At 40.9% G+C, this 15,721-nt stretch overlaps 1 protein-coding gene across 2 annotated transcripts in view; it reads left to right on the top strand.

The window, feature by feature from the left end:
* The window catches only part of LOC126210365 (nuclear RNA export factor 1-like), a 143,095-nt gene that overhangs the window by 10,422 nt on the left and 116,952 nt on the right, over window positions 1-15,721 (top strand). For both annotated transcript variants that reach the window (XM_049939582.1, XM_049939581.1), the window contains exon 5: window positions 6,161-6,468. In XM_049939582.1, the coding sequence (XP_049795539.1) occupies window positions 6,161-6,468 (308 nt within the window). The remainder of the gene's footprint in view (window positions 1-6,160; window positions 6,469-15,721) is intronic.

Below are 15,721 nucleotides of genomic sequence, written 5' to 3'. Positions count from 1 at the left end.
AGGTTCAGGTGTGCAATCTGAATAAACACCCATGTCAACTAATAAAACTTGTAGTTGTGTAAAACAAACACTCGTCACATAACATGAAAATAATGTAAAGAGGGGAAAACTCGCAACACTGACACCATAATGCAACCAATGTAGTGTAGTAACTATTGTGGTTACATGTTGAAGAATAAAGGTAAGCAAGTAAGTAGGTTGAGGCAACATTAACCTATATCACCCAGGACTTGTGAAAAAACTAGGAAGCTGCAAAAAACTAACATCATCTGTATAATTCGAAAAATGGTAACGGCATGATTGTAGTGCAACCTATAAAAGTGACATTACACAACAAGTAAAAAATATGTATAAATAAATATTCTTGTACATGTTCAAGATCAGTAAAAACAATATTGTGTGTCATTTCATGTTTAGTATATAGAATTGTTAGTGAGAAGTAAAACAGTCGCAGACTACAATTATGTATTTCTCATAGAATGGTGTCTCATATGTACAGTACACTTGAAAGTGTTGCACTCAGTGGAAATGGAAATGAGCATTTGGTGTCATTGGCCGGGAAACTCCTTACGGGACAGGTCCGGCCGCCTCGGTGCAGGTCTTATTACATTTGACGTCACATTGGGCGACGTGTGTACCGGATGGGGATGAAATGATGAAGACAACACAACACCCAGTCCCTGGGTGGAGAAAATCCCTGACCCAGCCGGGAATCGAACCCGGGCCCATGAGGATGGCAGTCCGTCATGCTGACCATTCAGCTATCGTGGCAGATACTGCACTCAGCACTGGGACATAACCAGGGAACTATGTTGATGCATTTTAATATACAGTCAAACACAAATGTAAAGTAGCCGACTAAAATACCTTTGGAAACTCGACAGTTGAAAGGTGTTTGATTTGACATCTTGCAGTGAACAGCTGAGTCCTGCAACCACCTCTGAGAAGATGGACATACAGAGACCTCAGACCCTGACCGAGAGTGACCCATCTGATGTGAGGACAAGGGCTAACATGAATAATGTTTTTTTCGTGATGACTGTTGATCATATAATGGTGCAGAACATGCCCAGTCTGTGAATGCTAAAGCACATGTTGCAGCTCAAAGGAAACAATCATGTCATCCGTCCAGAAAGTGCTGGGAATTCAGCTGTAACCAAAGTGTGCCTGCTGGTGATACCTTGTTCAGCCATGTACATAGTGAGCTTAAAAGACTGGCAGTAAAACGCTCCCATCCACTTTATACGTTGGTATGGTGAGCCAAGTGTGTGTGAATACGTGTAAAATTATTGTGGAAGAACTATGGCATGGGTAGCAGAGGTATAAGCTACTATGACATGCTCTGTGAAGGATGCCGTTTAATGAATTCTGTTGACGGCGACAGTACCATCACCTGTGAGAGTTAATTATTGCCAGTGCCCCATGACGTTTTGTCAAGGTTAAAACTATTTATTAAATTATTTAGCAATTATATTTCAATAGCTTTCCTGGAAACTGAATCCCAGAAGGATGAAACAGATGGTAAAATGTATTCTCGCGGTCCGAAGCATGATTCACCAATAGTATAGTGCTCGGCTGCTGTAGATTTTATCAGGTTGTAGCAAGTGGGAGTAGCATTGATGTTCTGAGCAACATTCTCGAACTGTATATGTGATGTATGACAAATCACAGTGACAGGTAATCGTATACACTCCTGCCTTTCGTAGAATTAAGTCATCCAATACAGAGCCATCGAGTATGGCAATCTGTGGTGCTGGCAGGGAAATTATTTTGACTATATATTTAGAGAGTAAACAGTCTATTTTAAAAAAAAGATTCCGTATGAAGGGTGGGGATGCCATGGAACCTTTTCTCTTCAGCTCTCGAGCTGGGATGTGCACCTTTGGTTTGATTGCAATACCTTGCAAATCTTCCATGGGGGACAGCCATTATCTTCAAAAACAGTTTTTAGATGGAAAAGGTCTTGCTGTAGATAGTCTTTATCAACAGTCAAGTGCGTCCTGTGTACCACAGCATTTAGGACACCATTGGTGTGCCCAGGATGATGATAGTTGTCTGGTAGTAGGTGCAGGTCTGGATGTGAAGCTGTGAATCATGGCCATGTCCCAGGATGTGATCGGTGTTACCATGAACTGCAATGTTAGCAGGAGTCAAAATTTGGTTATGCCTGAATTTCTGCAATTTTTATGGGTGAAGTAATACAGTGTGAGAATATGAAGATTCAAATCAAATCACGTTTTAAAAATTTTTCATAAAAAATTTATTTGATAGTCATTACTCTCTATCGCTTTACCAGTTTGAAACAAGAATTCTACTGATAAAATATTCTTGGGTGATCACCCGAATGGTGGCGTCATCTTGTCACAACATTTCAATGAGTTACGTACCCGTCATCTTCAGACAAAACGGTGGAAGCTGTGTTCTGCCTATCTATATAGCTGCCTGACTGCTGACCTCATCTGTGGACAGGCCAATTGAGCCTCCAGAAACAGGTGGGGGAATGCATCGCGGACCCTGGTGTTAGCATCGAGTCGTGGTCTGTTCATTCTGTTTGCAGATGCCACCGCCTTCAAAACAGATCATTCTTGTCATATTTTTTTAATTGCAGAATCCCATGCTGTGCTGAGTTGAAACCCACTATCTCAGTTTACTAAGTGGTTGTGCAGATGTATTTCTGCCGCCTCTTTGACAGTTCAGAAACTGTTGACACTGCACAGTTTCTTTATTTGTTCAAAATCAGAGGTGTTTTCCTTGTTGATGCTATGCTCTGCCACTGTGGACTTGCCTCTCTGCCCTAGTTGAACCTTTCTGATGTGTTCTGTCTGTGGCGAAAGAGCATAGCGCCCAAAGGGAATACACCTTTGGTTTTGAACAAACAAAGACTTTGCAGCACCAGTGGATTACTGGACTCGATTGTCAAAGAGGTGGTCAAAATACGACAGCACAACATAATAATAATATAGGTTAGTGGATTTCAAGTTAGTACAGTGTGGGATTCTGCAGTAACAAAAATACAACAGGAACAATCTGTTCTGAAGACTGTGGCATCAGTAGACAGAATGGACAGACACTGGAACTTGATGCTCCACAGGGGCTGTAGTGCATTCCCTCATCACCAGTTGGACTGTGTTCCCCCTCAATTGGTACCAGTGTGTCACCTGTTTTAAAAATATATAGACTATGTGCGTCCGAATTTTTATTAGAGTGTTTTGTAAAAATATGAAGCTAATCAATTGAGAACTTTACGAAATTTTTGGAAACATTGTTAAATGACGTTTCCCCTTTATATATTAGTATAGATTTCCAGTTATCCCATTTAATGATAGCCACTATCATTCATCACCAGTTGCCACATTGGGCGAATCCACATACATAAACTACGACTTCCTGAAATCAAGCCCTGAGATGAGATCCAGTTTGTCTGACATTTTGCCCACGACATCTTGAATAGCTTGTTCTCACCCTCTCAATCTCCACTATATTGTTGTCAGATCCTTGTGCAGCCATTTCCCTACCTTATGGCTGCTACCTCTGTGATTATTCCTGGTGTAAGACTTACCCTATGCACCCTCCTCCTGTGACCAGTACCAACCCTTTAACTGGCAAAATATATACTTTTAAAGGGAGAGCCACCTATGAAACAACATGTCGTGTACTGGTTTTTATGTAAACACTGTTTGGCCCTATAATTGACACAGCTACTGTCACATTATCTTTTAGGATAAACGGGCATAGGCAGAGGGCATATACTGGCAACTCCAATGCCTTGTTGCAGAGCAAGCTCTACAATATGACAGTTGTGATGTCGGTGCCTGTTCCACCCTGTGAGCAATCTGGATTCTGCCCCCAGACTCCAGTTTCTCAGAACTCCGCAGGTGGGAACTGGTGCTACAATAAGTCCTTGGTTCTTGCCACCCACTTGGCCTTAATTAACATTAATTTCTTATGTCCCAACATTTCTTCACGGTAACTATTCCTTTCTTCTCTCTGTTTTACTTTTCTATATCTTTCATTTTCTGACCTGCCTCCTTCCCACCTCTTTCTCATACCTCACTAGGCTGAGTGGACCCTGTTCCAGTGCTCCCTCCAAAGACAGATAACTGGCAGTAGTGGGTTTTGAACCTGGGTTCTCTGCAGGGCAGTCAGACTTGCTGACTGTGTGTGTGTGTGTGTGTGTGTGTGTGTGTGAGAGAGAGAGAGAGAGAGAGTGAGTGAGTGGTGGTTTTATAAAGTAAGGAACTAACTTCACTTTGTAAAATATATAAAGCAGAGCTACAGCAAGTTAAAGCATAGAATAATAATCATTTACCAAGCATTTCATGTCAAAATTTGATGAAAATGTTTTTAAAACCTGTACCACCTACCGCCCACAGTGAAAGCTGTTGTGTGGCAGAGACCAGGTTGATTACCACTGATCCATACTGTGGCATGACACTATTGCCATGCCTACTTCTCTGAGTAAGCCTAGAGTCTGTCTTTTGGTAGCATTTTCTTAACGATGTCAGCACTTGACTTCATATCGGGTGATACCCATCCTTCCCTGATCATTTAATTCTGTAATTGACTTGTCATCAGTGGAATCTTAAACTTCAATGATCCTTCCTGCCTTCATAGTTTCCTCATCCGATTGGGTGTAATTTTTTGATGCAACTGTTTGTTGTAAATTTACTGTGCCACTGGGAACATTTTTATGTGTGTTTCATATACACTACTGGCCATTAAAATTGCTACACCAAGAGGTAATGCAGATGATAAACGGGTATCCATTGGGCAAATATATTATAGTAGAACTGACATGTGATTACATTTTCACGCAATTTGGGTGCATAGATCCTGAGAAATCAGTACCCAGAACAACCACCTCTGGCCGTAATAACGACCTTGATACGCCTGGGCATTGAGTCAAACACAGCTTGGATGGCGTGTACAGGTACAGTTGCCCATGCAGGTTCAACATGATACCACAGTTAATCAAGAGTAGTGACTGGCGAATTGTGACGAGCCAGTTGCTTGGCCACCATTGACCAGACATTTTCAATTTATGAGTGATCTGGAGAATGTGCTGGCCAGGGCAGCAGTCGAACGTTTTCTGTATCCAGAAAGACCCGTACAGGACCTGCAACATGCGGTCGTGCATTATCATACTGAAATGTAGGGTTTCGCAGGGGTCGAATGGAGGGTAGAGCCACGGTACGTAACACATCTGAAATGTAACATCTAATGTTCAAAGTGTCGTCAATGCGAACAAGAGGTGACTGAGACGTGTAACCAATGGCACCCCATACCATCACGCCAGGTGATATGCCAGTATGGCGATGAGGAATACACGCTTCCAATGTGCGTTCATCGTGATGTCGTCAAACTTGGATGCGACCATCATGATGCTGTAAACAGAACCTGGATTCATCCGAAAAAATGACGTTTTGCCATTCGTGCACCCAGGTTCGTCGTTGAGTACACCATCGTAGGCGCTCCTGTCTGTGATGCAGCGACAAGGGTAACTGCAGCCATGGTCTCCGAGCTGATAGTCCATGCTGCTGCAAACGTCGTCGAACTGTCGTGCAGATGGTTGTTGTCTTGCAAACGTCCCCATTTGTTGACTCAGGGATTGAGACGTGGCTGCATGATCCATTACAGCCATGCGGATGAGATGCCTGTCATCTCGACTGCTAGTGATACGAGGCCGTTGGGATCCAGCACGGCGTTCTGTATTACCCTCCTGAATCCACTGATTCCATATTCTGCAAACAGTCATTGGATCTTGACCAACGCGAGCAGCAATGTTGTGATACGATAAACCGCAATTGTGATAGGCTACAATCTAATCTTTATCAAAGTCGGAAATGTGATGGTACGTATTTCTCCTCCTTACACGAGGCATCACAACGTTTCACCAGGCAATGCCAGTCAACTGCTGTTTGTGTATGAGAAATCTGTTGGAAACTTTCCTCATGTCAGCACGTTGTAGGTGTCGCCACCAGCGCCAACCTTGTGTGAATGCTCTGAAAAGCTAATCATTTTCATATCACAGCGTCTTCTTCCTGTTGGTTAAATTTCGCATCTGTAGCACATCATCTTTGTGGTGTAGCAATTTTAAAGACCAGTAGTGTAATTAGCATGAACTAAATAAATTACTGTTGCTTTTTTTTTTATTTTGTAGGAAGTGCAGCAGCCCCAAAACAAGGGACAGACGTGGACCTTACAGATGATGTGATAGTGGTGGAATATACAAAAGAGGTGGTACTTGTGGACCTTACGAATGATGACACAGAGGAGGACAGTACAAAGGAAAGGACAGAGGTGGATAGTGCAAATGAAAGGACAGAGGTGGTCAATTCGAATGAAAGGACAGAGGTGGACAGTAGCAATGAAGTGATAGAGGTGGACAGTATGAATGCTGCCTGCTTACTCACTACAAGACCCGGTATTCTGTCAGATACCAAACCCGACATCTGGCATAAAGTTACCGTAAGTAACAACGCCCTTCTAAAATTCCAAGAATCTGACATGTGGGCTTAAAATGTAATGACACTGCATATTTTTTATTCTTTGTTGTAATAAAAATAAAAACCCTTCAGATGAAAAGCACACTTATATTGAAAATTGTAGACGCTGGCTATGCTGGGAACATATTCGACCACTTATTGACCTGCAGTAAACCTCGGATATTGGTGAGACACGTAATGATGTCGAGAGTGCCAAGTAGTGTCAACCCCAGTGGCGAGTGGGAAGGTCAGGAGTAAACTTGTCAAAGCTGCCAGGTCGACACACTCACCCTTGTTGTGTGGGTTCTGTAGTGGGAGCAGCAACTATGGCCACACTGAAGTTGGAACTAGTCAGATTATTTCTACAGCACTGCATACATCTCATCCAGTGGCTAGAAGGGATGGTTGTTGAACCCCGAGTCCTCGGCGGTGGCACACTTGTCAGAAATCTGGCTACAGCCGCGCATGTTCACTAGGCAGGAACCGTGTGTAGCTGACATCGAGTCAGTGCCGGCTAAGAATTCCTGCCCCGCCGGTTGAGTGATGGCCACATTGTGCTCCCAGCTCGGCTGACGGCAGCTTGTGGTGATCGTGGTGTCATCCGGGAAGTGAAAGCCGTCCCATGACATTTGGCTAGTGGCCTCTGGCAATGGCAGTCGGTAAGTGGATCTTTGGCGAGAAGTGTCCTAGTTTGACCCTCAGCCCGAGATGATTTCGGACCATTTTGCAGGTGGCCCTGTGGATTGTTTGCGCCAGTATGATGGCTACAGAGGGATTGTGCTTCTCCTGGCCACACGGGATAGACTGTGTTGCTGACTCGATGCCCTCTGACAGCTGGGTGGCCAGTGCTTAATATAGTCTATGGCCAAGAGTGTCAACACTGCCAGTCGGAGACCGAGTGGTCATGCTGACGTACAAAGGCTGACTGTGGTGGTGAAATGGTGTGACAGATGACTGCTGCAATTAGACCCCTTCTGGCAGTGGTGCTGCGTTGCTCGATAGCTGGAATAAATGCAGCCTTACTGCTAATGATGCTGTTCTCACCTTTCTCTTCTGGACTTACCAGGCACTGGCAGAAGGTCATATCGGTAGTTGTGCCTCCTAGTTCTTAAAACTAGCCAAAGGAGGTAGTACAAAGAGGGAAGAAATACTGTTGACATTCATGCGCTGTATGAACATTCCTTTATCGATTCCCTAAAAATGTGTTCCCAGATAGTTAACTTATTATAAAGTTGCCATTTTGTTGTAGATCATTTTGAAATCTTATCAAAGTTTTGACCGTATATTTGGGCAAGTATTTGTTTGTGTGTTCTCCTGCCACCGCTTGGTGAGTAGATTTTTTTCTCTATCCATTTACATTACATTATCTTTAGTATTTATGCAGCTTTTTACAGACCAAACTCATTAGGCATTGATAATGTGCCACATTTGCATTAATTGTGTGACTGTTTAAATGAATTAATGTAATAAGAAACAGTCTTGAGCACTTGTGTCTAAGATTGTGATGTTCCAACCTAATAATGTAAAAATCACTTTGTCGTTGCTAAAGAAATTTAATTTTTTCAATGGCTTCCTAAGGTCACATTAAAGGTTTTTTTTATACAACAATGGTAGGGTTCAGTAACCTTTGCCTTTCATTGGTATTCATCCAAGAATGAGCACGCCAGTGGATGATTGTTCGAAACTTAACGCACTAGAACTGTTTTTGTGTTAAAATATTAATTTGGTGCTACACAGTTCTTATGCAGAATTATGTCAAGAGGCATGACAAAGGCTTCCACCAAGTGCTGACAAATTACAGGTCTCTTTGTAAAAAGTGTTAATTGTAATCTTGAATGCTACTTGGCAATTACAGAGCTTTACAATTATGAGTAGTATAAAACAGTTCTCTCTCCACATTGTATAAGTAGTATGTTTTGGAGTGTATTTGTACCAATAAGTCAAAAATTATTTAAATAATGTCATTTTACGGTAATGTAATTGTAGTTGGTAAGATATTAATTACCTCTGAGTGAACTGTATGCCAGCTCCAATACTAGACAACCACATTCTGCTTAGTTGGAGCAGAATTTAAGCTGTAGTATTATTATATTTTTCTATAAACAAAGAAATATTTAGTTTAAAATCATTTTAAGGTATTGCACAGTACATAAAATGAAACATATGCTATAGCCAGGACAGGACGTATACAACCCGGAACAATCGGGAGATCCAGGAAAAAGCCGGTAATTTTTTCATCCGGGAGAAAACCAAGAAAAACCTGTGAATTTTTTAGAATTCTGGGAATTTTTTATTGCTTTAGTTTTCAGTTAAATTTTTGTAATTTTGACTGTTAAGGACTGATACTCTTACAAAGGATATTACTGTATCCTGCTACTGCAGAATAATTCTGCAGCAATAAAACATGAACCAGAGGAAAAAAAATGAAACTTAAATTACAAAGGAAATGCGCCATGTACAGCAACAAAACACAGTGCTCAAACAAGCATCTGCCAGCAGCAAAATGTGTCAGAGACTTTAGGAAGACTATGCAATGCTTCATAACAACAAATTGCCTCCGATGAGCGTGACGTCATAACTGTTTACATTAGATTTGTTTTAGCAGTTACAAACAGGCTCATACACATGCACATATGAGTCGCATATGATAAGTACCTTCTCCTGTTTATGGCTACAGATATGTGGCTGTTGGCTATGCAAGCAGTCGCAGCAAGCAGCTAAGTGCTACCGGGAAAAATTTTAGTGGCACGCCCAAGCTGCCAGATTCACGCATGTGCAGCAGACCCGGATCTGGAGGGGGGGGGGGGGGGTCCAAACTGAGGTATCTGATCTGTGTGACAACTTGGGGAGGGGGGGGGTGCAAAATCCAAGCTGCCAGATTCACGCATGTGCAACAGACCCGGATCTGGAGGGGGGGGGGGGGGTCCAAACTGAGGTATCTGATCTGTGTGACAACTTTGGGGGGGGGGGGTGCCAAATTCACATTCTTGAGGGGAAAATACCTAATTTCACAAAGCGCCTAGGATCCAGGGCACAATGGTCTATCAATTATTCATATGATTTTGAATTGATGGGATTCCAATTCGGTTTTACAGAGAGTACTCTACTGCATTGGCTCCTTACTTAGCTTGCATTTATCGTGAATCTCTTGCCCAACGTAAAGTCCTGAGCAACTGGAAAAAAGCGCAAGTGATGCCTGTATATAAGAAGGGTAGAAGGATGGATCCTCAAAATTACAGACCAATATCCTTAACATCAGTTTGTTGCAGGATTCTCGAACATATTCTCAGTTCGAATATAATGAATTTCCTTGAGACAGAGAAGTTGCTGCGTTTGGGATCCCTATCAGGTCGGATTGAGGGAGGACATAGAAACAATTCAGAGGCGGGCTGCTAGATTTGTTACTGGTAGGTTTGATCATCATGCGAGTGTTATGGAAATGCTTCAGGAACTCGGGTGGGAGTCTCTAGAGCAAAGGAGGCGTTCTTTTCGTGAATCGCTACTGAGGAAATTTAGAGAACCAACATTTGAGGCTGACTGCAGTACAATTTTACTGCCGCCAACTTACATTTTGCGGAAAGACCACAAAGATAAGATAAGAGAGATTACGGCTCGTACAGAGGCATTTAGGCAGTCATTTTTCCCTCGTTCTGTTTGGAAGTGGAACAGGGAGAGAAGATGCTAGTTGTGGTACGAGGTACCCTCCGCCACGCACCGTTTGGTGGATTGTAGAGTATGTATGTAGATGTAGAAACGCATCCCTGTTGGTTCTTGAACATATTTGAACACATTTTGGTGAAGTCGATTTCTGAATTAATCATAAGTTGATCTTCAAATGCACACATAGTGTATGTGTTGTCTCTGCCAGCGGAAACCTCGCTGCATCTAGAAATAAACTTTCCTGCAGACAAAAGGGGACAAGGCTATATGAGCTGAGCCGAATACACCTGAAAGGGTGAATGCCAATCACTGTCTGATTATATGGTTGATTGGGTTTGCGAATGATCAGCTTTGTTATAGTTACTAATGAAATCCATAGATTCAGACTACCAGGTAAGAAAGATGACATATCTTCTCGGTGTCTCTAAGAAAATGAAATTTTTGCATGATAATTTTGGCCAGATCACTACATTAGTAAGGGCCAGTTGTACAGTCCCTGGCTAACAGCCGCTGAAGTTCTATTCTGTAAGTACCATGGAAAATGCGTTGTACGAACATGTAACAACGCCTAACTGGAGATTAATCACGAGATAACTAAACCGGTGATTCTGGTAGCTTTAGTGAAGTTAACCGGCTAATAAGTTTTGACAACGGCAGGAGTGGTTGCAGAATTAGTGATAACATTGTTTGTTAGAACGAGGAAGGAGAAGAAACAGCGACATCACACAAATTATGTCAGAATATGATGATTCTAAATTTATATAAAAATTTCGTACTGCTGCTTTTTGTTCTCATGCTTGAGAAACTGCAGAGTATAATGAAATGTGAAACTGTTTTCTAACATAAAGTTTTTTGCTTTTAGTAGGCCAAATAGGCATTTGATATTGGTACTTTGTGAATTATATTATGTTGTGTTATAAAAATGACCATTTGTGCCAAAACAGTCTCATTTATTTGGTGTGTATAGAACTGCTGCGGTATTAGAAAGGCCTATCAACGTAATCAGATCGAGAAACCACACCAGTCTTGAGTACTATTTGTATTAACAGCTTTTTCAATGTTAGACAACTACATTTCAATTTTTTGTATAGCAAAACATTTGACGAACTTTCAGGTAATAGATTCTTTTGCAGAAAGGAAAGCACGCCATGTAAAGCTGTAGCAAGATTAGAGAGAAAAAAATGCTAGAAGCTAAGGATGGAAGAAATGTGTACTGTCTTGCTTGTCTTTTGTCTTTACTGGTTTTATGTACCCTATATTTAATTTTATGTCACATAAAACAGCAAGTTATTAGCTAATAGGTAATAAAGAGTGCAAATTTTCTGAAGAGTTCTTGTTCTCCCAGTTACAAATAATCCCATCCAGTATTAATTTTCTAAGTGTTTTTTTTTTTGTTTTTTTTTTTTTTTTGTTTTTTTTTTTTTTTTTTTAAATGGTCAGGTTGTCAAACTGACCGACTGGGAGCAGGAGAGGCACCACAGGACATTTTAATTTCCACTGTCCTGGATATAGTTTGATGGCATCCATTACAAAATATACACTTTTCAATTCCACAGTGTGAAGTACAGTGATGTGCAATAGAAGAATCCTGTGTGAAGAGGCGTGGCACTGCACTTTGGCTCACTGAAGACCAGACATCATGTCTTACCTTTCCACGAAGTCTGCCTGCTTAGCTGGGTGGTAACGTGCTTGCCTCCCATGCACTGGGCCCGGGTTCAATTCCCAGTCGGGTTGGAGATTTTCTCCACTCGGGGAGTGGGTGTTGTGTTGTCCTGTCCTTATCATTTTATCCTCATCGTCGGGTGCAAGTCACCCAATGTGTTGCTGACTGAAACAAGACTTGCACTTGGCAGCCGAACCCGACTGGGACGTCCCAGCCAGCAATGCCATATGATCATGTCATTTATTTCATTTCCTTAAACACACGTCTTTTAGAAAATTCGATTTTTTTTTTTAAATTTTTGATGCCCTATTGCAAATGCTCTTGGGAGGGGGGTGAGGCTCCACTATCTAGTATTGCCCCGGTCAGAAATATCGTAGATCTGGGGCTGATGGGCAGAGCAGTCTGGGTTATAGTGGGTAAGTGGGTAGACTCCCTGTGTCCTGTGTTTACGTTTAGTGATTTTATTGTTTTCTCTACGTTTACTGCTTTCACGTCAAATGAAAATAAAAGGGCTTTCTGTGGCTGGGAGCTATCAAGTGAATTAAAATACATTCACATAATTACAGAAGGCTAAAATATGTTGTGTGTTTCAAATTTTATTTAATTTTCATCTTTCTGAGTGTCAAGCATTAATCGCCTTGCAGAACAATGAAGTTTGCTAAAGAAATTTGGCTATTATTAATCTTTTCCACTGAGGCAGTCAATGTATTTGAAACAGAGTGTTTAATTCCACATTATTGGCTACTTTCAACTGTTCGCTGCATTTCAAGTGCACATTTTCATATTCTAGCACTTGTGACATTATGCCGTAATAAAGAACCAAACATGAAATAATACAGTAATGCTACACCGAGAAAATTTACATCCTGAAAACCACGCTGAAAAGCTTAACATCACGTTGAGGCCTACCTCATTGGAAATCTGGACATACCAATGTGCACTTAAAGTATGCACTTTAAATGTGCACATTTTAGTATGGTTCACAAAATCCCGATGCTTTTAGAGTATCCTCTGATGTCTTGTTTCTTTTATGACATAACGCAAGATCTTTTAATGTTTTACACGTACAAATGTATGTGCTTCCTAAGTAATCGTAGTTGCGCAAGCGTGGTAGTGCCTGTTACCTGGTGCTCTCTGGCATCTGCTGAAATGAACCTATTTCTAACATGTCGAGGTAAAATATTGAGAATTGTGGTTTTGAAAAGTGTTACTTTCAAAGTAAATTTCCTTTTACGCAAGTTGAACTATGTCCGAGAATGTACGATGAATTTCTTAAATCACAGAGCATTTGGCTCTCATTTAAAAATCAACTCTTTGATGACAAGCCATTTAGAAGAATTTCAAGCCCAGAAGATCCAACATTTTATCATTATTAAAAATTTTCCTGACACATTTGTGTGCTATATCTTGAAGTGTAACACGTGCAAAAAAGATCAACATTATATCTGAAAGCTTAGCTTCTCTGCAGCTTATTAACCTTAAGAGTCCAATATTGTATGTAAAAGCTTTGCTTTTCTTGTAGTAACACTAAGTACATTAATTTAAACCATTAACTTTTCCTGTTGGTGTGTTTGCGCTACTTAACAGTGATGTTACTATTGGCTGACTGCATCATGTGTCCTATGCTCTGAATATAATCTTGTCATCGGCTGGTGAAATCACATGACATGAGCTATGTCTGGCTTACAAAAGAACATCCCAATCTCAATTTCAATGCTTCAGAAAGTAACATGTGGTGTTTGGTGGAATTCGAATTCAAACTTTCATAATACGAAAATATGCAGCATACATATTGCTGCACATCAACAGATCTTTCCAAAATATATGTGTGTGTGTGTGTGTGTGTGTGTGTGTGTGTGTTTCTTTTTTTTCCCCCGAGTTTCAGGTTCTAAAGTGCTGGGAAATTCTATGCACGTGTATAAAACCATAACCATTCGAAGGATTGTAAGTTTTACAGTTCCGAGGGAAAAATATAGTGTCACTTAACATAGAAAAAGTGTGTTTTTCACCCAGGAGAAAGTGTCTTTTTAATTGGGAAATCCAGAAAAATCTCGGGGAATTTTTTTTCTTTGTCCGCATATACACCCTGTCAGGAAGCCTAGTACTTTGTCAGTAGCCTTATAGCCCTATATTCTATCAAACATTTATTAGTAAGATTGAATTTTTGAAGTATGTGGTACTATTGAATTTTAAATATCAAATTCACCTGTGAAATAAAAATCTCTCAGCAACATTAACTGTTTCACAGTATGCAGTAATACAGAAATGACATCCTGAATAATAAATTCCTGCAAAACATAATCTTTCAAATAATTTTGATTATCTGCTAAGTAATTGTTGCTCTTGTAATTTTCCCAGTGCAAATAGTATTCCAACAAGTTTCGAGATTGCAGCTGGATTATGTCAACTTCTTGCCATGATATTTTGGCTGGCAGCTATTCAGCCATCTTCAGGTGAGTGTTTTGCTCTGGAGATTGCACGTTCACATCACTAAATTTATACCAAAAATTGGTGTGAAAACACATTTACAAAGGCAGCAACTACATGAGTGGCCCCTTCGAATATTGCTCCATCTTTGGCACAGAGGCATGCATGATGGTGATGCTAAATGTGTGCTCTCATTGATAAGGTGTGTTTGCAAAATTAAAATTCAGATGTCAAAATTAATAAAATTACAGTTGCTAGACATGTCATTACTCATTAAATGTTTTCATTCTGTAGAAATTAGAAAAAATACTGGATCCCACACATTATTCTGTTGAAAGCCGCCATCACGATTGATAAGATCTTCTGCCAATTGCATTTCCACTGATTCCTTAATAATTGAATTCTAGAAGGATCTTATCGAGGCCAAGATTTCCATGGCAGAATAATCCATGGAACGTCCTGTGGAGATACAATGTTCGGCTATAGTTGACTTACTTGACTGCAAAAGGCAAGTGTGCCAGTCATGTTCAATCCATCTTTCATGCACTTTGCTCTTGACTCGCCAATTAAGGCTTTGTCACACTGGCAAGGTATCCTGTAAATTCCAGCCCTCCACAATCCAAGATCATTCTTTGCCGAGTCGAGAAGAAAGCAAGTCTTTATAAGTGGGCACAATATATTAGTTTGACATAATGTTTCCTTAAGATTCCACCTAATTTCTACAAAATATTGCTGACTATGGGAGGAACGCCCTCAACTTGAACTGCTCCTTCTCCTCCTAATCTTGTGGGTGATTTTCTTCTTCCTTAATGCCATGCTGATCTAATGAGAGACTATCTGTCATCTATGAACACAGAATGTGTGTGTTCCAGCTCCTTTGCGAGGCTGTCTCTATCAAACACAATACGTGCCCAGTGCCTGCAAATACAGGTCTGCATGTGTGGGCTCATAGTGAACAGAATTCCCTAATGGACCATCCAGTTGGCACATCGGCAATATTTTGTCAAAATTAGGCTGGATATTAAGGAAATGTTGCCTCAAAGTAATCTGCTCATCTACCAAGACTTGTGCTCTTCTTGGTTTGACAAAGGACGATCTGGGATTGTGGAGGGCTAGAATCTACAGAAAACCTTGCAAGTGTGGGAAAGCCTATGTAGGCCAGACAGCGTCCACAGTGCTTGAAAAGTGCATTGAATATGAGCACCACACTCACCTTTCTCAACCTACTAAGTCAGCCATAGCCTAGCTTTGTATCTCCACATGAGTCTATGGATTATTCCGTCATGGGAATCTTGGCCTCTGCAAGATCTTCTGGCATTCAGTTATTAATGAATCGGTGTAAACGTGTTTGGCAGAAGATCTTATCAAATGTGATGGCGCCTTTCAACTGGATAAGGCGTGGGACCCAGTGATTTCTTTAATTTCTTCAAAAAGAAAACATTTTATGATTGATGACACATCTAGCGGGAATAATTTTGTTAATTTT

This window comes from Schistocerca nitens, chromosome 10 (genome assembly GCF_023898315.1).
Source record: "Schistocerca nitens isolate TAMUIC-IGC-003100 chromosome 10, iqSchNite1.1, whole genome shotgun sequence".
Taxonomy (NCBI): domain Eukaryota; kingdom Metazoa; phylum Arthropoda; class Insecta; order Orthoptera; family Acrididae; genus Schistocerca; species Schistocerca nitens.
Note: the sequence above shows the minus strand (reverse complement) of the source record. Positions and strands in the feature narration are given on the sequence as shown.